The sequence below is a fragment of the Phyllobates terribilis genome, unplaced genomic scaffold (genome assembly GCF_046119375.1).
Source record: "Phyllobates terribilis strain yellow unplaced genomic scaffold, ASM4611937v1 Scaffold_2__4_contigs__length_985480577, whole genome shotgun sequence".
NCBI classification, from domain to species: domain Eukaryota; kingdom Metazoa; phylum Chordata; class Amphibia; order Anura; family Dendrobatidae; genus Phyllobates; species Phyllobates terribilis.
In genome coordinates, this window is record NW_027362762.1 from 256,882,832 (window position 1) to 256,907,813 (window position 24,982).

The window sequence follows — 24,982 nt, forward strand, 5'->3', positions numbered from 1 at the left end:
CTTCGATATAACTTGCATTTATTTGTGAAAAAATCAGAAATTTGGCGAAAATTTTGAAAATTTTGCAATTTTCCATCTTTGAATTGTCATGCCCTTAAATCAGAGAGATATGTCACACAAAATAGTTAATAAATAACATTTTCCACATGACTACTTTACATCAGCACAATTTTGGAGCAAAATTTTTTTTTGTTAGGGAGCTATAAGGGTTAAAAGTTGACCAGCGATTTCTCATTTTTCCAACAAAATTTACAAAAACATTTTTTTAGGGACCACATCATATTTGAAGTCACTTTGAGGGGTCTTTATGACAGAAAATGCCCCAAAGTGACACCATTCTAAAAACTGCACCCCTCAAGGTGCTCAAAACTACATTCAAGAACTTTATTAACCCTTCAGGTGCTTCACAGGAATTTTTGGAATGTGGAAGAAAAAAATTAACATTTAACTTTTTCACAAAAATGTTACTTTAGACCCAATTTTTTTTATTTTCACAGGGATAACAGGAAAAAATGGACCCCAAATTTTTTTGTGCAATTTCTCTTGAGCGTGCTGATACCCCATATGTGAGGGAAAACCACTGTTTGGGCGCACTGCAGAGTTCGGAAGGGAAGGAGCGCCATTAGACTTTTTGAATGTAAAATTTGTTTGAATAATTAGCAGACGCCATGTTGCATTTGGGGAGCCCCTGATGTGCCTAAACAGTGGAAATCCCCCACAAGTGACACCATTTTGGAAACTAGACCCCTTAGGGAACTTATCTAGATGTGTGGTGAGCACCTTGAACCCCAAGGTGCTTCACAGAAGATTATAATATTGAGCTGTAAAAATAAAATTTTCACATTTTTCCCACAAAACCGTTTTTCATCCCTTAATTTTGCATTATCATAAGGGTAAAAGGATAAATTGCACCATGAAATTTGTTGTGCAATTTCTCCTGAACATGCCAATACCCCATATGTGGAGGAAAATTACTGTTTGGGCGCATGACAGGGTTTGAAAGGGAAGGAGCGCCATTTGACTTTCTGAATGTAAAATTTGTTTGAATAATTAGCAGACGCCATGTCGCATTTGGGGAGCCCCTAATGTGCCTAAACAGTGGAAACCCCCCACAAGTGCCACCATTTTGGAAACTAGACCCCTTAGGGAACTTATCTAGATGTGTGGTGAGCATCTTGCACCCCCAGCTGCTTCACAGAAGTTTATAATATTGAGCCATAAAAATAAAATTTTCACATTTTTCCCACAAAAAATGTTTTTCATTCCCTAATTTTGTATTTTCATAAGGGTAACAGGATAAATTGCACCATGAAATTTGTTGTACAATTTCTCCTGAGAACGCCGATACCCCATATGTGGGGGAAAACCACTGCTTTGGTGTACGGCAGGGTTCGGAAGAGAAAGGAGCGCTATGTTGGCTGGGATAGGCAGCAGACACCATGTCACATTTGAAGAGTCGCTGACTTCCCGAAACAGCAGAAACCCCCACAAGTGACCCCATTTTGTAAACTACACCTCTCAAGGAATTCATCTAGGGAAGTAGTGAGTATTATTTAATTTTTAAATTTATACCATTGGGCAGTGAAAAAAGCATAATTATATTTTTACCACAAAAAAATGTTTTACCCTCAGATTTTACATTTTCACACAGGGCAATGGGTAAAAATGGTGCCGAAATGTGTCACACAATTTCTTCTAAAAGTGGCAATACCCCATATGTGGCTGTATCGTACCGCTCAGCCATACGGCGAGATCTGGGGGGGACGGAGTGCTATTTGACAATTGGAGAACAAATTATTGTAGAATAGGCATTTGGATTTGGGAGCACAAAATTTTCTGAATTTCTTTTGGGGGGCAAGGGCCATTTCGCTTTTCCAGAGCCTTTCTGCTACCAGTAACTTGGAAGTCCCTTATATTTTTAACAGATGACGGACCTGAGTGGGGACTAGCTTTTTTTGAGGACTGAGTTGAAGCTTTTATTGGGAACATTTTACGTAACATTTATCCGGCGCTCTAGGCTGAGAACTTACATCGGGGTTTCCATCTAAATTTCAAAGTGATGTAAATCAGATGAAACCCCTGCGGGATCCATTCACTGTAATGAGGCAGCAGAGTTACTCTGGACTTCGTCTGGCCTCTGTTTAGCGGTGTCCTTTTTTTCAGATAAATGTGAGCAGAGCCTTACTGCGATCTTTGGGAGACATAATAAACAAATCAGTAGCAGGTGAAGAATTGGTTTTATTTATTTTTTACGCCGTTCCTAGTGTGATATAACTGATTAGATTACTTTATTCTTCGGGTCGGTGCGATTACAGAGATACCAGATTTATATCAGGTTTTTATGATTGACAGCTGTCACACACTAAAAGATGCTTTTTTTTGCAAAATCTAGTTTTTGCATCACCATATTTTGAGAGCTATCATTTTTCCATATTTCGGCCGACAGAGTCATGTGACGGCTTGTTTTTTGCGGGACGAGTTGACATTTTTATTGGTACCATTTTTGGGTACGTGACATTTTTTGATCGCTTTCTATATTACGTTTTATGGGAGGTAAAATTAACAAAAAACAAACAATTCAGGAATTGTTTTTTGAGGGTTTTTTTTATGCCGTTCTGCGTGTGGTAAAAGTGATCAGGCAGCGTTATTCTTCGGGTCAGTAAGTTTACAGCAATACTACACTTACTGTATTTTTTTATGTTTTGGCGCTTTTACACAATAAAACAATTTTATAGAAAAAAATATTTTTTTTTGCATTGCTTTATTCTGAGCGCTATAACTTTTCTATTTTTCGGCTGATGGAGCTGTATCGTGGCTTTTTTTTTGCGGAACAAGATGACGTTTTCAGCGGTACCATTTTTATTTCTATTTTGTTTTTTGATCGCATTTTTTTCCACTTTTTGTTTGGCGATATGATGAAAAAGCATATTTTTTTGCTCCGTTTTTTATTTATTTTTATTACGGTGTGCACAGAAGGAGTTAATTAGAGTGACAGATTTATAGCTCGGGTTGTTTCAGACGCGGTGATACCAAATATGTGTACTTTTTTTGGTTTTGTAAAAATATACGGATTTATTGGTTTTTTTTTTTACATTTTTACTTAGTCCCTGTATGGGACATTAATTTTTATTTGTCTCATCACTGATCTCATGTAATGTAATAGACATGTATTACATTACATGAGATCTTCGCTGACTGTTTCACAGTCAGTCTCCTGCCTGGCTTCAGCTGCAGGCTGAGCCAGGCAGGACACCATATATGGCAGATCTGGAGGCGGTCATGTGACCTTCAGCTGCCATAGCAACCCCAAGTCCTGGAAGCTATCAGGGGTCGTTGGAGAGGTAAGTAAGACGACCCCCTCTCCTCCTTCTATTTTCTATATGCCGCGATCACTATAGATCACGGCATATAGAACATAGCAAAGGGTTAACATCACTGGGACCTGATCCAATCAGGTCCCGATGATGTCCCCTGTCAGCGCTAATGCTCTGCACTGGAATCGCAGCGCTTGCAGGACCCTGGGGGTCCTGAGCGCTGCGAGACCACCCACCGTTTTTAAACGTCGGCGCTGCACAGAGCCCAGCAAGCGCCGACGTTTATCTACAGTGGGCGGTTGGGAACCGGTTAAATATGTAAGTAAATAAATCACGTTTCACCGTCTACCAATATTAAAGTGTCCTCAATTATTAAAATTGTAATTCACTATAAAATCCAATTAAAGTAATATATTAAAATATAACTTTTAATGTACACACTGGGGAAAATAAGTATTTGATACACTGCCGATCTTTCAAGTTTTCACACCTACAAAGAATGTTGAGGTCTGTAATTTTTATCATACTTCAACTGTGAGAGACAGAATCTTAAAAAAATCCAGAAAATCACATTGTATGATTTTTACATAATTAATTAGCATTTTATTGCATGAAATAAGCATTTGATACATTAGAAAAACAGAACTTAATATTTGGTACAGAAACCTTTGTCTGCAATTACAGAGGTCAGATGTTTCCTGTAGTTCTTGACCAAGTTTGCACACACTGCAGCAGGGATGTTGGTTCACTCCTCCATACAGATCTTCTCCAGATCTTCCAGGTTTCCGATCTGTCGCTTGGCAACATCGAGTTTCAGCTCCCTCTAAAGATTTTCTATTGGGTTCAGGCCTGGAGCCTGGCTATGCCACTCCAGGACCTTGAAATGCTTCTTACAGAGCCACTGATTAGTTGCCCTGGCTGTGTGTTTCGGGTCATAGTCATGCTGGAAGATCCAGCCACAAACCATCTTCAATGCTCTTACTGAGGGAAGGAGGTTGTTGGCCAAAATCTCTCGATACATGTCCCCATCCATTCTCTCTTCAATACGGTGCTGTTGTCCTCTCCCCTTTGCAGAAAAGAACCCCCTAAGTATGATATTTCCCCCACCATGCTTCACAGTTGGGACAGTGTTCTTGGGGTTGTACTCATCCTTCTTCTTTCTCCAAACATGGCGAGTGGATTTGATACCAAAAAGTTCTATTTTGGCCTCATCCGACCACATTCCTCCTCCCTTTCCTCCTCTGGATCATCCAGATGGTCATTGGCGAACATCAAATGGGCCAGGACATGTGCTGGCGTTAGCAGGGGGACCTTGCGTGCCATGCAGGATTTTGATTCATGACGGCGTAGTGTGTTACTAACGGTAATGTTTGGCCTGTGGTCCCAGCTCTCTTCAGGTCATTGACCAGGTCCTACCATGTAGTTCAGGGCTGATTCCTGACCTTTCTCAGAATCACCCTTACCCTACGAGCCAAGATTTTGCATGGAGGCTCAGACCGAGGAAGATTGACAGTAATCTTGTGTTTCTTCCATTTTCTAATAATTGTGCCTACAGTTGTTGCCTTCTCACCAAGCTGCTTGTCTATTGTTCCGTTAGCCCATCCCAGCCTTGTGCAGGTCTACAATTTTGCCCCTGGTGTCCTTAGACAGCTCTTTGGTCTTGGCCATGGTGGTGAGGTTGGAGTGTGATTAATTGTGTGGACAAGTGTCTTTTAAACAGATAACGAGTTCAAACAGGTGTAATGAATACAGGTAATGAGTGCAGAGTGGGAGGCCTTCTTAAAGAAAAACTAACAGGTCTGTGAGAGCCAGAAGGTTGGTAGGTGATCAAATACTTATTTCATGCAATAAAATGCATTTTAATTATTTAAAAATCATACAATGTGATTTTCTGTTTGTTTGTTTTTTATTTTTAGATTCTGTCTCTCATAGTCGAAGTGTACTTAAGATAAAAATTACAGACCTCTCCATTCTTTGTAGGTGGGAAAACTCGCAAAATCGGCAGTGTATCAAACTGTATCCCCACTGTATATATTCAAATGTGCAAACATATAACAAAGAACAGAAATCAGAAAAGAGATAAAAATTAGTATCTCACAGGGCCACATAAATATGCAATTCGTCACAGCAACTGATTTGCAGCTATGATCTATCAAGCAATTAGATCGTAGTCGATTTAAAAAAAAATACTAATTGTTATAATCTCTTTCTGTTTTTGTTCTTTGTTATATGGTTGCATATTTTAATATATACAGTTGATTTTCATTGGCTGTAAGCCATAATCATCAACAGTAACAGAGATAAACACTTGAAATAGATCACTCTGTTTGTAATAACTCAATATAATATATGAGTTTCACTTTTCGTATTGAAGAACTGAAAAAAAATTACTTTTTGTTGATATTCTAATTTAGTGAGATGCACCTGTATATACAGTGATTAAATAAGTCACATGTTATCTATATACAGGTGCAGCCATTTTTTTTGGCCAGCAACTCCACTCCAAATCATCCATGTAGCACCTGATTAGCAAGCTGCCAGCCTTCCCATGTCAAAATTTGCATCATGGATCTACAGGTCTACTATAGAGTGCACCAAGAGCCTTGGAAATACATAGGAGGAGCAGATAGCTAATGACTGATCCCTATTTTTTGCCATTAGCAATTTCAACTACCATCAAATGTTGCAGCTCTTGATGACGTTATTTAACCAGACCTTAGTTTTTGCTATTAGCCTTGTGGCCCAATAAGACTCAATTTTTCATATATTAAAGGCATTTTCACTTTCAGGAAAGTGGACCCCAAACACTGTGATATGGCTAAAATAATAAATAGAGCAGGTACTCTCCTTTCTCATGACCAGCGCTTGGCTCCCTGCCGCTGTTCGGGGCTCTGTGTTCTGGTAACAGCGGAGACATCATGTTGACAGCTAGTATCACCACTGTAGCCAATCACTAAGCTCAGCGACTCAGGGGTCATCTACCTTAGCACGGCCCCTGAGCTCGTATACTATACTAGTGCACATGTTGGTGCACAGATGACGTGATATCACCACTGCAGCCAAAACACCGAGACACAGGCAGCAGTGGGGAGCCAGCGCTGGACCCGGGCGGGTGAGCACCTGCTGTTTGCTATTTTAGCTATTTTGTAGCATTTGTGGTCCACTTTTCTGAAAGTAGAAAACCCCTTTAGGCATTCATTACATAAAAAAAATAATTATTTTTTAAGGTTCCAGTAAAAGCACCTGATATAATTTGTTGTCTTATGCGGGACGAATGGCAGCATGTCATACCATTTGGCAGAAGGTGATTCTTTTGTAGAGAGTTGAGAGGATGAGAAACTGGAAGGTTATGCTGTCCAGGCAAGGTGGCATAGTTAACAGAGGCTTGTGATCCTTGGGTAGGGAGAGACTGAAGTTTTTCTTTCTCCCAAGAACCATCACTGCTCCCTGTAGAAATGAATATACATTGAATTTAATTGAATTTAGGATGTTTTAAATATTAACAATATCATGGAATCAACATATTTTCTTTACTTGAAATGTTTTTCTGATACATTTAACAATAGAGAGAAGTAGACTTGGTATCTCTCAATACAAAATGTTCCTATTTTTGTTTGCTTATTTAAATTATAGGATTGTTTCCTTCATAGTCATATGTAATAGATGTCTGGACAGAATTATACATTCCATGTTTGATCCTCATTAGGTTGGGCTTATTGGAGACATGTAACGTTAGCTAATATTCTGCATATGTGAACTTGCATATTTTAATGTAGTTACTAAATGCACAACTTAATACCAAGAGAAATGGCTAGTAAACAAGGAATCTGAGCATGTTTCTATTTGATACTGATGTGCTCATGTTAACCCCAAATAAATAAGGAAATTACAGTGGACTGAAAAGGTGAATACATCCTGAAGCTTGATGATGGGCATTTTCCCAAAGACAGCAATACTAGAGCTAAATTTGTCATCAAAATCGTTTTTGCATCGTGAAATCTAATTTAATCAATATGGAATTTCGTATTTTACTTACAGGCCCATTGAAAACTTACAAATAACAATAACACAAAGTGACAAACTCAGTATGCTGCACTTTCAGAATCATCCACTCCATAATTGAGTTATATATTGTTCAGCATGTGTATATTTTGACATCTGTCAGTAGGATCAACCCTCCTAAGCGGTCTATATGGGAGCGTAGGTCACAGGAAGCTGAATAAAATGATACCTTGATATCTGCAACCTGATGTCTTATTCCAGAGAAATTTACGTTTCTTCTGATATGTAAATGAGCTTTTCAGGGCTATGGGGGGCGTTACTAGTGGGATATGTAATGGTCGCTTTCGGCTCTCCTGATCTCACTGCAGAGCTGTGTGTGATTATACCTGACACATCTGAAGGTTCCTCTCAGCTTCAGCTTCCAGCTCACAGGCAGACAGGGTTGCAACATTGTTGCAATACAGCAGAGCTCAGAGAGCTGCAAAAAATGTGTTTGTTATGAGACAAGGTTTAGTTCTACTGTTCTGTGCTAGTTACATGTCTCACATTGGTGATGCCACATTTCATTTATAATAAGCTCTGGAGGTAGATTCTCATGCAGATCAGTGTCCGGCCCATAGTCCTGAACAGCTCATTTACATATAAGAAAAACGTGGATTTCTCTGGAATAAGACATTGCTTTGCAGATATCAAGGTATCATTTTATTCAGCTTCCTATGACCTACATGCCCATATAGATGGCTTAGGAGGGTTCATCATATTGACAGATTACCTTTAAAGACGATCTGCCACCAAAATAAAAGTGGCCAATTTTTTGGTCTTATTTTATTCCTGTTGTTCAACTGAGTATCCTGTTTTGTTTTCTTTTTTTAAATCCGCCATATGGTTCTAGAGACATGGGCCTTTTTATCTAGTGCTAATATTTATAGTCTGTATGAAGGGGGCGTGGCTCACAGGGTAATAATGCAGAGTAGCCTAGACATTCTCCCACAAAAATTATGAGCCATGCCCTCTTAGTAAAGACCATGAAAAAGCACTTAAAAAAGAAAGGTAGAAGGATCCCGGCACTCACGTGTATACGATCAATTCATTTATTACACATGTAGGAAAACTACAACAAAAGGTTTCAGCCCTTTGCAGGCTTTTGTCAATTGACAAAAGCCTGCAAGGGGCTGAAACGTTCTGTTGTAGTTTTCCTACATGTGGAATAAATGAATTGATCGAATACACGTGAGTGCCCGGATCCTTCTACTTTGCTTGTAATCTATTTCTCCACGTGCACCACCATTACTAACAAGGACTACGGAGTGCCGACTATTTCATTATATCTACATTGTTCTCTTAAAAAAGAAAGGACCACATCTCTGAAACCATATGTCATATTTAAAGGGGTTGTCCACTACTAGGACAACCCCTTCATAAACTAAATGTTAGGCCCCGATAACATAAAAAAAACATGCTCACATCCCGTGCCGGCCCTGTTCCAGCGGTGTCAACACTCGCAGTCCCGCGACTGTGATGCGGTGCAATGACACGTGATGCCCGACGCTCAATCAGCGCTAGCGTCACTGTCTCCGCCTTCGGACAAACTGAACATGCAGTGGAAGCCAGGGCTGCAGCTGATTGCAGACTTCCTCTTTATGTTCAGTTCATACAAAGGTGGGGACAGTGACACCAGCGATGATTGTGTGCATGGCATCACGTATCATTCCATCGTATTACAGCCCCGGGACCACGAGTGCCGACCCACTGGAACGGAGTAGGCACAGGAGGTGAGTATAGGTGTTTTTATTTTATTGGGGCCTAACATTTAGGTTAAGAAGGGGTTGTCCTAGTAGTGGACAACCCCCTTAAAGAAAAAAAATAGCATACTCAAGGAAGCAGTAGGGATAAAACAAGGGCAAAAACTTGTCAATTTACAGGGATTTTCTGGTCACCAGATACCAATGACCTATTCACAGGATAGTTCTTCAACACCATATATACACTGTGTGCAGAATTATTAGGCAAATGAGTATTTTGATCACATGATACTTTTTAAAACATATTGTCCTACTCCAAGCTGCATAGGCTTGAGAGCCAACTACCAATTAAGTAAATCTGGTGATGTGCATCTCTGTAATGAGGAGGGGTGTTGACTAATGACTAGTGTTGAGCCACCCCCGTAGTGTTCGGGTTCGGTTCGGTTCGTCGAACACCGGGATGTTCGAGGAACTGTTCGTCGAACTGTTCGTCGAACACCTTAGAACACCGTCGAACACCGTTAAAACCAATGGCAGGCAAACAAAAACACATAGAAACACATAGAAAACACCTGCAAAGGTGTCCAAAAGCTGACAAACTGCTCAGAAGACACTCTCTTTAAAAAAGCCGGCCGGCAAATTCAGCAGCGGCATACACCGGTACCCGACAATTTAGACAAGAAGGAATAGAGCATCACACATAGATTAGATAGATAGAAACATGTCAGTCACACATATAAGAAGCACAGTGACAGTGTTGGTTACTGCACTTGTCATTTAGTGTAAAGGATTTATTAAAAAAAATATTAGTGTTTTCATGCACTGTCTCTTTAAAAAAGCCGGCCGGCAATTCAGCATCTGTACCCGACAATTTAGAACAGAAAGAATAGAGCTTCACACACAGATTAGATAGATAGAAACATGTCAGTCACATATATAATAAGTACAGTGATAGTGTTGCTTACTGTACTTGTCATTTAGTGTAAAGGATTTATTTAAAAAAATAATAGTGTTTTCATGCACTGTCTCTTTAAAAAAGCCGGCCGGCAATTCAGCATCTGTACCCGACAATTTAGAACAGAAAGATAGAGCATCACACATAGATTAGATAGATAGAAACATGTCAGTCACATATATATGAAGTACAGCGATAGTGTTGGTTACTGTACTTGTCATTTAGTATTAAAATAAAGGATTTATTATTAAAAAAATTGGCGTGGGGTTCCCCTTAATTTTAGGCTCTAGCGGAGGTTAAGCAGACGGCTGGGGCAGATGTTTGAAGCCTGGGAAGGGGGTAATACCCACGGAGCTTCCCAGGCTACTAATATCAGCCCCCAGCTGAATACATAGCCTTTACTAGCTATTAAAATGGGGGACCCCCCAAAAAAAATGACGTGGGGTCCCCCCTAATTTAATAGCTAGCAAAGGCTAGGCAGACAGCTGGGGGCTGATATTAATAGCCCAGGAAGGGAGCCATGAATATTGGCCCCCTCCCAGGCTAGAAACACCAGCCGTCAGCCGCCCCAGAAATGGCGCATTCATAGGATGCGCCAATTCTGGCACTTAGCCTCGCTCTTCCACGCTGCCCTGGTGCGGTGGCAGGGGGTAATAGGGTTGGGGTTGATGTCAGCTTATAATGCCAACTGACATCAAGCCCAGGTTAGTAATGGAGAGGCGTCTATAAGACACCCCCATTACTAACCCCATAGTCAAAGTTAAAAAAAACACAAACACCCAGAATAAAGTCCTTTAATTGAAATAAAGACACAATCCTTTATTGTTCTAAATTAAACCATACTTACCATCACGCCCATTCCAGCTGAAGCCAACGATCTCCTGCAATAAAAGAAAAATAATAAAGCAACCTCATCCTTACCTTTCCATGGTTCCCACGACAGCTTCAGCTCTGCTACATCGAGATGACAGGCTGGACCGCAGCAGAACGCTGCCATCCAGCCTCTCATCCCCCAGACACTGAGAAGCGCAGGCATGCTTGCGCTGCTCAGCGTCTCTCTGTGACGACATCCAGATGAGCCGAGTTCATGTCCAATGAACTCGGCTCACCTTATGCACGTCACTGACAGCGTGGGAAAATTCTCACGCTGAAGCGCTGATTGCAGGAGAATTTTCCCACGCTGTCAGTGACGTGCAGGAGGTGAGCTGAGTTCATTGGACATGAGCTCACCTCATGCACATCACTGACAGCGTGGGAGAATTCTCCTGCACTCAGCACTTCAGCGTGAGAATTTTCCCACGCTGTCAGTGACGTGCATGAGGTGAGCCGAGTTCATTGGACATGACCTCGGCTCATCTGGATGCCGTCACAGCGAGACAGTGAGGAGCGCAAGCATGCCTGCGCTTCTCAGTGTCTGCGGGATGACAGACTGGATGGCAGCGTTCTGCTGCGGTCCAGCCAGTCATCTCGATGTAGCAGAGCTGAAGCTGTCGTGGGAACCATGGAAAGGTAAGGATGAGGTTGGTTTATTATTTTTCTTTTATTGCAGGAGATCGTTGGCTTCAGCTGGAATGGGTGTGATGGTAAGTATGGTTTAATTTAGAACAATAAAGAATTGTGTCTTTATTTCAATTAAAGGACTTTATTCTGGGTGTTGTGTTTTTTTTAAATACTTTACTAGAAATTCATGGCGGTCATGTCTAATACTGGCGTGACCCCATGAATTTTGGGCTTTGGGCCAGCTGATAATACCAAGCTGGCCCTAACCCCTTTATTACCCAGTGAGCCACCGCACCAGGGCCCTGGATGAGTTGGGTACAGCGCCAGAAGATGGCGCTTCTATGAACGCGCCATTTTCCGGGGTGGCTGCGGACTGCAATTTGTAGCGGGGGGGGGCCCAGAAAGCTTGGGCCTCCCTGCGCTGCAGATTCCAGCCCCCAGCTGCCTAGTTGTACCTGGCTGGACACAAAAATAGGGCGAAGCCCCACGTACTTTTTTTTTAATTATTTCATGAAATTCATGAAATAATTAAGAAAAAAAGGCCTTCCCTATATTGTTGTGTCCGGCCAGGTACAAATAGGCAGCTGGTGGTTGGGGGCAGCCCGTTCCTGCCTGCTGTACCTGGCTGGACACAAATATAGTGCGAAGCCCCACTTCAATTTTTTTTAATTATTTCATGAAATTCATGAAATAATTAAGAAAAAAAGGGCTTCCCTATATTGTTGTGTCCGGCCAGGTACAAATAGGCAGCTGGTGGATGGGGGCAGCCCGTTCCTGCCTGCTGTACCTGGCTGGACACAAATATAGTGCGAAGCCCCACTTCAATTTTTTTTAATTATTTCATGAAATTCATGAAATAATTAAGAAAAAAAGGGCTTCCCTATATTGTTGTGTCCGGCCAGGTACAAATAGGCAGCTGGTGGATGGGGGCAGCCCGTTTCTGCCTGCTGTACCTGGCTGGACACAAATATAGTGCGAAGCCCCACTTCAATTTTTTTAAATTATTTCAGGAAATTCATGAAATAATTTAAAAAAAATTGACGTGGGGCTTCGCACTATATTTGTGTCCAGCCAGGTACAGCAGGCAGGAACGGGCTGCCCCCAACCACCAGCTGCCTATTTGTACCTGGCCGGACACAACAATATAGGGAAGGCCTTTTTTTCTTAATTATTTCATGAAATAATTTAAAGAAAATTGACGTGGGGCTTCGCCCTGTTTTTGTGTCCAGCCAGGTACAACTAGGCAGCTGGGGGCTGGAATCCGCAGCGCAGGGAGGCCCAAGCTTTCTGGGCCACCCCCGCTGCAAATTGCAGTCCGCAGCCACCCCGGAAAATGGCGCGTTCATAGAAGCGCCATCTTCTGGCGCTGTACCCAACTCATCCAGGGCCCTGATGCGGTGGCTCACTGGGTAATAAAGGGGTTAGGGCCAGCTTGGCATTATCAGCTGGCCCTAAGCCCGAAATTCATGGGGTCACGCCAATATTAGACATGACCACCATGAATTTCTAGTAAAGTATTTAAAAAAAAACACAACACCCAGAAAAAAGTCCTTTAATTGAAATAAACACACAATTCTTTATTGTTCTAAATTAAACCATACTTACCATCACGCCCATTCCAGCTGAAGCCAACGATCTCCTGAAATAAAAGAAAAATAATAAAGCAACATCATCCTTACCTTTCCATGGTTCCCATGACAGCTTCAGCTCTGCTACATCGAGATGACAGGCTGGACCGCAGCAGAACGCTGCCATCCAGCCTCTCATCCCGCAGACACTGAGAAGCGCAGGCTTGCTTGCGCTCCACAGTGTCTCTCTGTGAGGGCATCCAGATGAGCCGAGTTAATGTCCAATGAACTCGGCTCACCTCATGCACGTCACTGACAGCGTGGGAAAATTCTCCTGCACTCAGCGCTTCAGCGTGGGAGAATTCTCACACTGAAGCGCTGAGTGCAGGAGAATTCTCCCACGCTGTCAGTGACGTGCAGGAGGTGAGCTGAGTTCATTGGACATGAGCTCACCTTATGCACGTCACTGACAGAATGGGAAAATTCTCCTGCACTCAGCGCTTCAGCGTGGGAGAATTCTCACGCTGAAGCGCTGAGTGCAGGAGAATTCTCCCACGCTGTCAGTGACGTGCAGGAGGTGAGCTGAGTTCATTGGACATGAGCTCACCTTATGCACGTCACTGACAGCGTGGGAGAATTCTCCTGCACTCACCGCTTCAGCGTGAGAATTTTCCCACGCTGTCAGTGACGTGCATGAGGTGAGCCGAGTTCATTGGACATGAACTCGGCTCATCTGGATGTCGTCACAGAGAGACGCTGAGCAGCGCAAGCAAGCCTGCGCTTCTCAGTGTCTGCGGGATGAGAGGCTGGATGGCAGCGTTCTGCTGCGGTCCAGCCTGTCATCTCGATGTAGCAGAGCTGAAGCTGTCGTGGGAACCATGGAAAGGTAAGGATGAGGTTGCTTTATTATTTTTCTTTTATTGCAGGAGATCGTTGGCTTCAGCTGGAATGGGCGTGACGGTAAGTATGGTTTAATTTAGAACAATAAAGGATTGTGTCTTTATTTCAATTAAAGGACTTTATTCTGGGTGTTTGTGTTTTTTTTAACTTTGACTATGGGGTTAGTAATGGGGGTGTCTTATAGACGCCTCTCCATTACTAACCTGGGCTTGATGTCAGCTGGCATTATAAGCTGACATCAACCACAACTCTATTACCCCCTGCCACCGCACCAGGGCAGCGTGGAAGAGCGAGGCTAAGTGCCAGAATTGGCGCATCCTATGAATGCGCCATTTCTGGGGCGGCTGACGGCTGGTGTTTCTAGCCTGGGAGGGGGCCAATATTCATGGCTCCCTTCCTGGGCTATTAATATCAGCCCCCAGCTGTCTGCCTAGCCTTTGCTAGCTATTAAATTAGGGGGGACCCCACGTCATTTTTTTTGGGGTGTCCCCCATTTTAATAGCTAGTAAAGGCTATGTATTCAGCTGGGGGCTGATATTAGTAGCCTGGGAAGCTCCGTGGGTATTACCCCCTTCCCAGGCTTCAAACATCTGCCCCAGCCGTCTGCTTAACCTCCGCTAGAGCCTAAAATTAAGGGGAACCCCACGCCAATTTTTTTAATAATAAATCCTTTATTTTAATACTAAATGACAAGTACAGTAACCAACACTATCACTGTACTTCATATATATGTGACTGACATGTTTCTATCTATCTAATCTATGTGTGAAGCTCTATTCTGTCTGTTATAAATTGTCGGGTACAGATGCTGAATTGCCGGCCGGCTTTTTTAAAGAGACGGTGCATGAAAACACTAATATTTTTTTTGATAAATCCTTTATGCTAAATGACAAGTACAGTAAGCAGCACTTTCACTGTACTTCGTATATATGTGGCTGACATGTTTATATCTATCTAATCTATGTGTGAAGCTCTATTCTTTCGGTTCTAAATTGTCGGGTACCGGTGTATGCCGCTGCTGAATTGCCGGCTTTTCATGTTTCACTGTGAGCACTGTTCCCATCGATTTGGGCAATCACTGTAATGCCACAACCACCATGGCTGTGGCATTACAGTGAGTGGCAGACAATCCCTGCATGATTGGTGCTCTAAATAGCGCCAGACATGCTGGACACGCTTTTGGTGCACGAACAGTTATCGAACATAACCTCGAACAGCCGAATTTTTTGCAAATCGTTCGGGTTCGTCGAACAACTCGAACACCGCCCAAAACAGCTCGAATTTGAGATTGGCGAACAGTTCTAGTCGAACACCGCTCATCTCTACTAATGACATCAACACCCTACATAGGGTGTGCTTAATTATTAGGCAACTTCCTTTCCTTTGGCAAAATGGGTCAGAAGAGAGATTTGACGGGCTCTGAAAAGTCCAAAATTGTGAGATGTCTTGCAGAGGGATGCAGCAGTCTTGAAATTTCCAAACTTTTGAAGCATGATCACCAAACAATCAAGCGTTTCATGGCAAATAGCCAACAGGGTTGCAAGAAGCGTGTTGGCCAAAAAAGGCGCAAAATAACTGCCCATGAATTGAGGAAAATCAAGTGTGAAGCTGCCAAGATGCCATTCGCCACCAGTTTTGCCATATTTCAGAGCTGCAACATTACTGTAGTATCAAAAAGCACAAGGTGTGTGATACCCGGGGACATGGCCAAGGTAAGGAAGGCTGAAAAACAACCACCTTTGAACAAGAAACATAAGATAAAACGCCAAGAATGGGCCAAGAAATATCTTAAGACTGATTTTTCAAAGGTTTTATGGACTGATGGAATGAGATTGACTCTTGATGGGCCAGATGGATGGGCCAGAGGCTGGATCAGAAAAGGGCAGAGAGCTCCACTCAGACTCATACGCCAGCAAGGTGGAGGTTAGGTACTGGTATGGGCTGGTATCATCAAAGATGAATTTGTGGGACCTTTTCGGGTTGAGGATGGAGTGAAGCTCAACCCCCAGACCTACTGCCAGTTTCTGGAAGACAACTTCTTCAAGCAGTGGTACAGGAAGAAGTCGGTATCGTTCAAGAAAAACATGATTTTCAAGCAGGACAATGCTCCATCACATGCATCCAACTACTCCACAGTGTGGCTGGCCAGTAAAGGTCTAAAAGAAGAATAAATAATGACATGGCCCCCTTGTTCATCTGATCTGAACCCCATAGAGAACCTGTGGTCCATCATAAAATGTGAGATCTACAGGAAGGGAAAACAGTACACCACTCGGAACAGTGTCTGGGAGACTGTGGTGGCTGCTGCACGCAATGTTGATCAAAAACAGATCAAGCAACTGACAGAATTTATGGATGGAAGGCTGTTGAGTGTCATCATAAAGAAAGGTGGCTATATTGATCACTAATTTTTTTGGTTTTTGTTTTTGCATGTCAGAAATGTTTATTTCTAAATTTTGTGCACTGATACTGGTTTACCTGGTGAAAATAAACAAGTGAGATGGGATTCTATTGTGCTCCTTTCAATGTGTTTACATAGAGGTGTCCGATTATAAGTATCTTGTGACCAACCCTATTAATAAATATAAAAAAAGTATATTAAAAAGTATCACTGTAGTTCGGAGATGTTCTTTGACTTTTATGTGTGAGTTATTTCCAGGCATGGTCTGTTATCTGTGCAGAGGTTAGTGTGCAGAGATGGGGAAGCTTTTTTCATATCACCTATTGTGAATGAACAATAGGTGATGGGTAATATTGAAATAATGACTAAAAGGAGATCTCTACTGCGCAGCAATTGCTAGTCTAACATGAAGCACAGTAGTCATAATGAAAACTGCAGAATTACATGATTTTTATAATGCACATAATGAAAGATAAACACAATTCTTGAAATACTGTAATATGTTTAACGTTTAAACTTGATTTAATGAATAAATGTGAATTTGAAATATGATCAAATATTTAGCGATCCAACTTTTCCTACATCATAATTTCTCTGATTAGTCTACTAGCTCTCACCATAGCCCTGACTCATTTCCACCAACATGATTTAGCTTAGGTTATGAACTGTTTTCATCAATTAGAATAATCTTTTATACAGGTCAAAAAGAGTGAAATACAGACTCTAGTACAAGAAAACTATAAAATATTTCTTTTGTATTACGTGTATGGTTTTATTTTCATGGTCCTTTAGATCCAAATAAAAAGACTTGCAAAGTATGCAAATTGTTACATTTTATTGTCTGTAATACATATGCAGATCTGGATATAATACCACATTCACATTGTCGTTCCATGTTCCTCTAAAATGCAACCTCTGAGCATTTTATCCTAATGAATAAATGAGTTTGTCCTTTATGTATAAAATATAGTTTATATTTGTTGCAACAGATTTTTAATAATAAATGATTTTAGGTTTGCTTGAACATATTCAATAAAGTGTGATTAATTTGGTTTTTCAAAAATGCAAACTAGACATTACTATATTACTTTGCAAAATGCACAGCTTGCAACATTATTGTCTCAGTGGGATCTTAAATTGAATTGTAAAATGTGTCTTATTTCCAGTTTGATTTATGTAAGAAATTGCAGAGGATAATGCCCTTTTTGAAGTTTCATTGCTTCCTGAATGAAAAAAATAGTACTCAAGAAAGCATGTTATACAGAGCTGTAAATTACTGGAAAGCTGTAATGCATATTTGTGACAAGGATGCCATGTTCCCATGTTTGATTTTTATAACTTGTTTTTTTTTATTGCTGCTTTGTGTTATGGCACATGATATGATGAATCCTACAGTACACATGTTCAGTGATTTTATTGCTGTAGCCTAAGTAATTACAAAATCTCTTTTTACTCTAAAAAAAGGGTCTTCCGGTGCCCTAAGAATTAATCTATGATACCATTTAACTTAGGTTTTTGAAGTAAATATCACTAGATAAAAGCCAGCTGCCTCTGTATAATGGCATACTTGAATGAATGTAACAGTGTTTGAAAATGAGTACAAATCTTCTAAAAAGCTTCATTTCCATAAGAAAGCTTAGAGATCTACAAAAGAATAAATTCTGAAACAGAATTAACCAGTAGAAAGCAGAATATATTAAAGGCCAAACAAATTTGCACCTTGTTTGTATGGGCAGGCTGTTTCTTCTTGTAGGTGGATATCATTAGTGCTGTTGGGCAAGCGTAAGATATCCTGAAATGACACGGCGCCTAACAAAAATGGATATGGCAGTAAAATTGTTCTCATTTTCAAATAGATGACTCTATAAGGACTCATCTGGGTGCAACTAGAAGTTTACAGGGGTAGCCTATATTCTGTTAATGGACTACTCAATGAGGCTTTTTCTGCCATTTTCATTGTTTTATGGAAAATACTACCTGCTACAAACAGCCCTGACTTCGACTGAGAGAACCTGCAGGAAATTGCGTGCTTGAAGAGAAGAGAACCTCCAGCGATGATCAGGTGGGCATATATATAAAACTTCACTTTTATTCAGAATAATTAAAGAAGCACTCCCATTAAAGATTTAGTCCTCTTAATATATTGCAATCATATTATATAGCACTGTGTACTTACAATTGCTCATTTTGACCTTCTAACCAGTTAATTCTTCTCTTTTCTCTGCTCTGTGTAGAAACAGGAAGTCTCTTTTCCCTGCAAAAATCATTCCCTTCTTCAACTCCTGACCCAGCAGCTCTTTCTTCCTACCTACGAGTTACGCAGGGAGAATTGACCTCCTGTTTCTACATAGACCTTAGAAGGATTCAGCTAGTCAGTTTTTAATCACGTGATGTCATAGACCCAATGGTAAACAGAAGATTTAACTGGATAGAAAGGCAAAATGAGCAATTGTAAGTACACAGAGCTATATAATATGATGATTGCAATATATTAAGAGGATAAAAACTTTGATGGGAGGAGTGCTTCTTTAAAACATTAAATAGTGAGAACAGAAAATCCACATGGAACCTGATGGACTTTCGGCATGTAGCTTTAATCATGTTAAACGCTGAAACGCATAGGTCCTTCAGGTTCTGTGCATATTTGCTGTTCTTACTGTTAAGTGTTTTAATTATTCAGCATAAAAGTGAAGTTTTATATATACTTGCCTGATCATCGCTGGAGGATCTCTTCTCTTCTCTGCGGTTCTGTGGGATGATTCCCTGGATTGGATGCAGGTGTACTGTACTTTGGTGAGCTGACTTTCCTTTCTGATTTCCCTGCATTATAATTATTATTAGTGTTGAGCGAGCATGCTTGCCACTACTCGGTACTCGCCCGAGCATCTCAGTATTCGAGATGCTCAGAGCTCGCCGAGTACTTTTGAGATCCTCGGGCGGGAGCTCGGGTCCCCGTCCTGCATGTTTGGCACTCTTTAGAGCACCAATCATGCAGGGATTGTCTGTCACTCACTGTAATGTCACAGCCATGGTTGTTGCGGCATTACAGTGATTGCCCAAATCGATGGGAACAGTGCTCACAGTGAAACATGAAAAATCGGCAATTCAGCAGTGGCATACACCGGTACCCGACAATTTAGAACAGAAAGAATAGAGCATCAAACATAGATTAGATAGATATAAACATGTCAGTCACATATATAATAAGTACAGTGACAGTGTGGGTTACTATACTTGTTATTTAGTGTTAAAATAAAGGATTTATAAAAAAAAAAAATAATAGTGTTTCATGCATCCGTCTCTTTAAAAAAGCTGGCTGGCAATTCATCAGCGGCATACCTCGGTACCCGACAATTTAGAACAGAAAGAATAGAGCATCACACATAGATTACATAGATAGAAACATGTCAGTCACATATATAATAAGTACAGTGACAGTGTTGGTTACTGTACTTGTCATTTAGTGTTAAAATAAAGGATTTATTAAAAAAAAAATTGGCGTGGGGTTTCCCGTAATTTTAGTCTCTAGCGGAGGTTAAGCAGACGGCTGGGGCAGATGTTTGAAGCCTGAGAAGGGGGTAATACCCACGGAGCTTCCCAGGCTACTAATATCAGCCCCCAGCTGAATACCTAGCCTTTACTAGCTATTAAAATGGGGGACCCCCAAAAAAGTGACGTGGGGTCCCCCCTATTTTAAAAGCTAGCAAAGGCTAGGCAGACAGCTGGGGGCTGATATTTATAGCCCAGTAAGGGTGCCATGAATATTGGCCCCCTTCCAGGCTAGAAACACCAGCCATCAGCCGCCCCAGAAAAGGTGCATCCATAAGATGCGCCAATTCTGGCACTTAGCCTCGCTCTTCCCACTGCCCTGTAGCGGTGGCAGTGGGGTAATAGGGTTGGGATTGATGTCAGCTTATAATGCCAGCTGACATCAAGCCCAGGTTAGTAATGGAGAGGCGTCTATAAGACACCCCCATTACTAACCCCATAGTCAAAGTTAAAAAAAACACAAACACCCAGAATAAAGTCCTTTAAGTGAAATAAAGACATATTCCTTTAATGTTCTAAATGAAACCCTACTTACCGTATCGCCCATTCCAGCTGAAGCCAATGTCTTCTGCAATAAAAGTAAAATAATAAACCAACCTCATCCTTACCTTTCCATGGTTCCCAGGACAGCTTCAGCTCTGCTACACTGACTTAACAGGCTGGATCGTAGCAGAACGTTGCCATCCAGCTTGCCATGCTGCAGACAATGAGAAGCTCCTCAGTGAAGCTCCTCAGTGTCTCGCTGTGATGGCATCCAGATGAGCCGAGTTCATGTCCAATGAACTTAGCTCACCTCATGCACGTCACTGACAGCGTGGGAGAATTCTCCTGCGCTCAGCGCTTGAGCAGGAGAATTCTTCCACACTGTGATGGCATTCCATCCTTAATAGACACTGCAGAGCACTGCCATCCAGCTGTCATCCTTCAGAGACACTGCAGAGCGCAAGTATGCCTGCGCTCTGCACTGTCTATTAAGGATGGAATGCTGGATGGCAGCATTCAGCTGCGATGCAGCGTGTCATCTCAATGCCATCCCAACGTGGGATGGCATTCTGATGACAGGCTGGATAGCAGCTGAATGCTGCCATCCAGCTTGTCATCCTCCAGAGACACTGTAGAGCGCAAGCATGCCTGCGCTCTGCAGTGTCTATGAAGGATGGCATGCTGGATGGCAGCGCTCAGCTGCGATCCAGCCTGTCATCTCAATGCCATCCCAGCGTAGGAGAATTCTACTGCTCAAGCGCTGAGTGCAGGAGAATTCTCCCACGCTGTCAGTGACGTGCATGAGGTGAGCTGAGTTCATTGGACATGAACTCGGCTCATCTGGATGCCGTCACAGCCAGACACTGAGGAGCTTCACTGAGGAGCTTCTCAGTGTCTGCGGCATGACAAGCTGGATGGCAGCGTTCTGCTACGATCCAGCCTTTCATGTCAATGTAGCAGAGCTGAAGCTGTCCAGGGAACCATGGAAAGGTAAGGATGAGGTTGGTTTATTATTTTATTTTTATTGCAGGAGATTGTTGGCTTCAGCTGGAATGGGAGATACGGTAAGTAGGGTTTAATTTAGAACATTAAAGGAATGTGTCTTTATTTCAATTAAAGGACTTTATTCTGGGTGATGTGTTTTTTTTAAATACTTTACTAGTAATTCATGGCGGTCATGTCTGATATTGGCGTGACTCCATGAATTTCGGGCTTAGGGCCAGCTGATAATACCAAGCTGGCCCTGACCCCTTTATTATCCAGTGAGCCACCGCACCAGGGCCCTGGATGAGTTGGGTACAGCGCCAGAAGATGGCGCTTCTATGAACGCACCATTTTCTGGGGTGGCTGCGGACTGCAATTCGCAGCAGGGGGCCCCAGAAAGCTTGGGCCACCCTGCGCTGCGGATTCCAGCCCCCAGCTGCTTAGTTGTACCTGGCTGGACACAAAAATAGGGTGAAGCGCCACGTATTTTTATTTTTATTATTTCATGGAATTCATGAAATAATAATAAAAGGGCTTCCCTATATTGTTGTGTCCAGCCAGGTACAAATAGGCAGCTGGGGGTTGGGGGCAGCCCGTTCCTGGATGCTGTACCTGGCTGGCATACAAAAATATGGCGAAGCCCACGTCAGAATTTTTGGGAAAAATTAATTAAAAAATAATAATAATTTAGGGACTGCATCTTTATTAACCCCTCAAGTGGAGGGGTTAATACACTGCATTCCAAATTATTATGCAAATAATATATTCTCAGATTTTCCCAAATCACCTATATGAATTGCAGTCATTGTAATTTTCCTGTCAAATAACTATTAGAGTACATTTGAAAGATTTTTGTACAAACTGCCTATGATAACAGTATATTTTTAAAAAAATAAAAAACTCAAACTGCACTCAAAATGCATGTTCCAAATTATTATGCACAGCAGAGTTTTCAACCTTTTCATTTTAATAAAGAACAAAAAAATGGTCATTTTTGAAATTATAAGCATTAGCAGGTTATTACAAACTGAAATCAAACAGTTTTCAACTCAAAACTTTATTCTAGGTGATGTTACATTTGCACATAGGACCCCTTGTTCGAAAGGACCTTCTGAACTCTCTCGTCCATTGAATTTGTCAGGTTTTGGATGGTTTCTGCTTTAATTGTTTTGCATGAGGACAGAATACCCTCCCAGAGCTGTTGCTTAGATGTGAACTGCCTCCCGCCATCATAGACACTCCTTTTGATGATGCTCCAGAGGTTCTCAATGGGGTTGAGGTCAGGGGAGCATGGGTGCCACACCATAAGTTTGTCCCCTTTTATGCCCATAGCAGCCAGAGATGCAGATGTGTTATGTGCAGCATGAGACGGGGCATTATCATGCATGAAATGATCTCGATGGTCCAGATGGATGGAGTGGAGGATGGCTGGTTGATGGACACCCCATGCAAACATGGCTACGGCGCTAACGAGGAGGTGGAGTAATGTTTTGGGCTGGAATCATGGGGAGAGAGATTGTCAGCCCTTTTAGGATCCCTGAAGGGGTAAAGATGAACTTCATAATGTATGTTGAGTTTCTCAAACAGCACTTCCTTCCATGGTTCAAGAAGAAGAACCGTGCATTCCGCCGCAAGATCATTTTCATGCATGATAATGCCCCGTCTCATGCTGCACATAACATATCTGCATCTCTGGCTGCTATGGGCATAAAAGGGGACAAACTTATGGTGTGCCACCCATGCTCCCCTGAACACAAATTCAATGGACGAGAGAGTTCAGAAGCTCCTTTCGAACAAGGGGTCCTATGTGCAAATGTAACATCACCTAGAATAAAGTTTTGAGTTGAAAACTGTTTGATTTCAGTTTGTAATAACCTGCTAATGCTTATAATTTCAAAAATGAACATTTTTTTGTTCTTTATTAAAATGAAAAGGTTGAAAACTCTGCTGTGCATAATAATTTGGAACATGCATTTTGAGTGCAGTTTGAGTTTTTTATTTTTTTAAAAATATACTGTTATCATAGGCAGTTTGTACAAAAACCTTTCAATTGTACTCTAATAGTTATTTGACTGGAAAATTACAATGACTGCAATTCATATAGGTAATTTGGGAAAATCTGAGAAAATATTATTTGCATAATAATTTGGAACACAGTGTAAAGATGCAGTCCCAGATGTGTTTTTTTTTACATTTTTTAATGAACTTTTCACCAAAAATTTGACGTGGCCTTCGCCATATTTTTGTGTCCAGGTACAGCAGGCAGGAACAGGCTGCCCCCAACCCCCAGATGCCTATTTGTACCTGGCTGGAAACAAAATTACAGGGAAGCCCTTTTTTAATTATTTCATGAATTTCATGAAATTATTTAAAAAAATTTGACGTGGGGCTTAGCCCTATTTTTGTGTCCAGCCAGGTACAACTAAGCAGCTGGGGGCTGGAATCCGCAGCGCAGGGTGGCACAAGCTTTCTGGGCCCCCCCTGCTGCGAATTGCAGTCCGCAGCCACCCCAGAAAATGGCGCGTTCATAGAAGCGCCATCTTCTGGTGCTGTACCCAACTCATCCAGGGCCCTGGTGCGGTGGCTCACTGGGTAATAAAGGGGTCAGGGCCAGCTTGGTATTACCAGCTGGCCCTAAGCCCGAAATTCATGGGGTCACGCCAATATTAGACATGAACGCCATGAATTTCTAGTAAAGTATTTTAAAAAAAACACAAACACCCAGAATAAAGTCCTTTAATTGAAATAATGACACATTCCTTTAATGTTCTAAATTAAACCCTACTTACCGTATCGCCTATTCCAGCTGAAGCCAATGTCTTCTGCATTAAAAGTAAAATAATAAACCAACCTCATCCTTACCTTTCCATGGTTCCCAGGACAGCTTCAGCTCTGCTACATTGACATGACAGGCTGGATCGTAGCAGAACGCTGCCATCCAGCTTGCCATGCCGCAGACACTGAGAAGCTCCTCAGTGTCTCGCTGTGACGGCATCCAGATGAGCCGAGTTCATGTCCAATGAACTCAGCTCACCTCATGCACGTCATTGACAGCGTGGGAGAATTCTCCTGCTCATGCCTTGCGCTCTGCAGTGTCTCTGAAGCATGACAAGCTGGATGGCAGTGCTCAGCTGCGATCCAGCCTTGCATCTCAATGCCATCCCAAGCGCTGAGTGCAGGAGAATTCTCCCACACTGCCAGTGACATGCATGAGGTGAACTGAGTTCATTGGACATGAACTTGGCTCAACTGGATGCCGTCACAGTGAGACACTGAGGAGCTTCTCAGTGTCTGCGGCATGGCAAGCTGGATGGCAGCGTTCTGCTATGATCCAGCCTGTCATGTCAATGTAGCAGAGCTGAAGCTGTCCTGGGAACCATGGAAAGATAAGGATGAGGTTGGTTTATTATTTTACTTTTATTGCAGAAGACTCTGTTGTGTCCAGGACAGAGTCAGCTAGGCCCCAGGGGGGTAATTAACACCTGGGTTTTCACTTGAAACCAGAAGCAAACCATTTGTGCAAGCCTGCAAACCTCTCCAATGTCCCAAGGAACCATGTGCTTTCTTTGTGGAAAATGGCCACC

The 24,982-nt window shown here is 42.0% G+C and overlaps 1 protein-coding gene across 8 annotated transcripts in view; it reads right to left on the reverse strand.

The window, feature by feature from the left end:
- Window positions 1–24,982, reverse strand: part of DACH1 (dachshund family transcription factor 1) — a 510,801-nt gene that overhangs the window by 144,251 nt on the left and 341,568 nt on the right. For 3 of the 8 annotated variants that reach the window (XM_073663956.1, XM_073663952.1, XM_073663951.1), the window contains one exon: window positions 6,558–6,761. The exons of 3 other annotated variants lie outside the window; for them this stretch is intronic. In XM_073663956.1, the coding sequence (XP_073520057.1) occupies window positions 6,558–6,761 (204 nt within the window). The remainder of the gene's footprint in view (window positions 1–6,557; window positions 6,762–24,982) is intronic. 2 more of the 8 variants (XM_073663955.1, XM_073663953.1) reach the window with 1 other exon arrangement.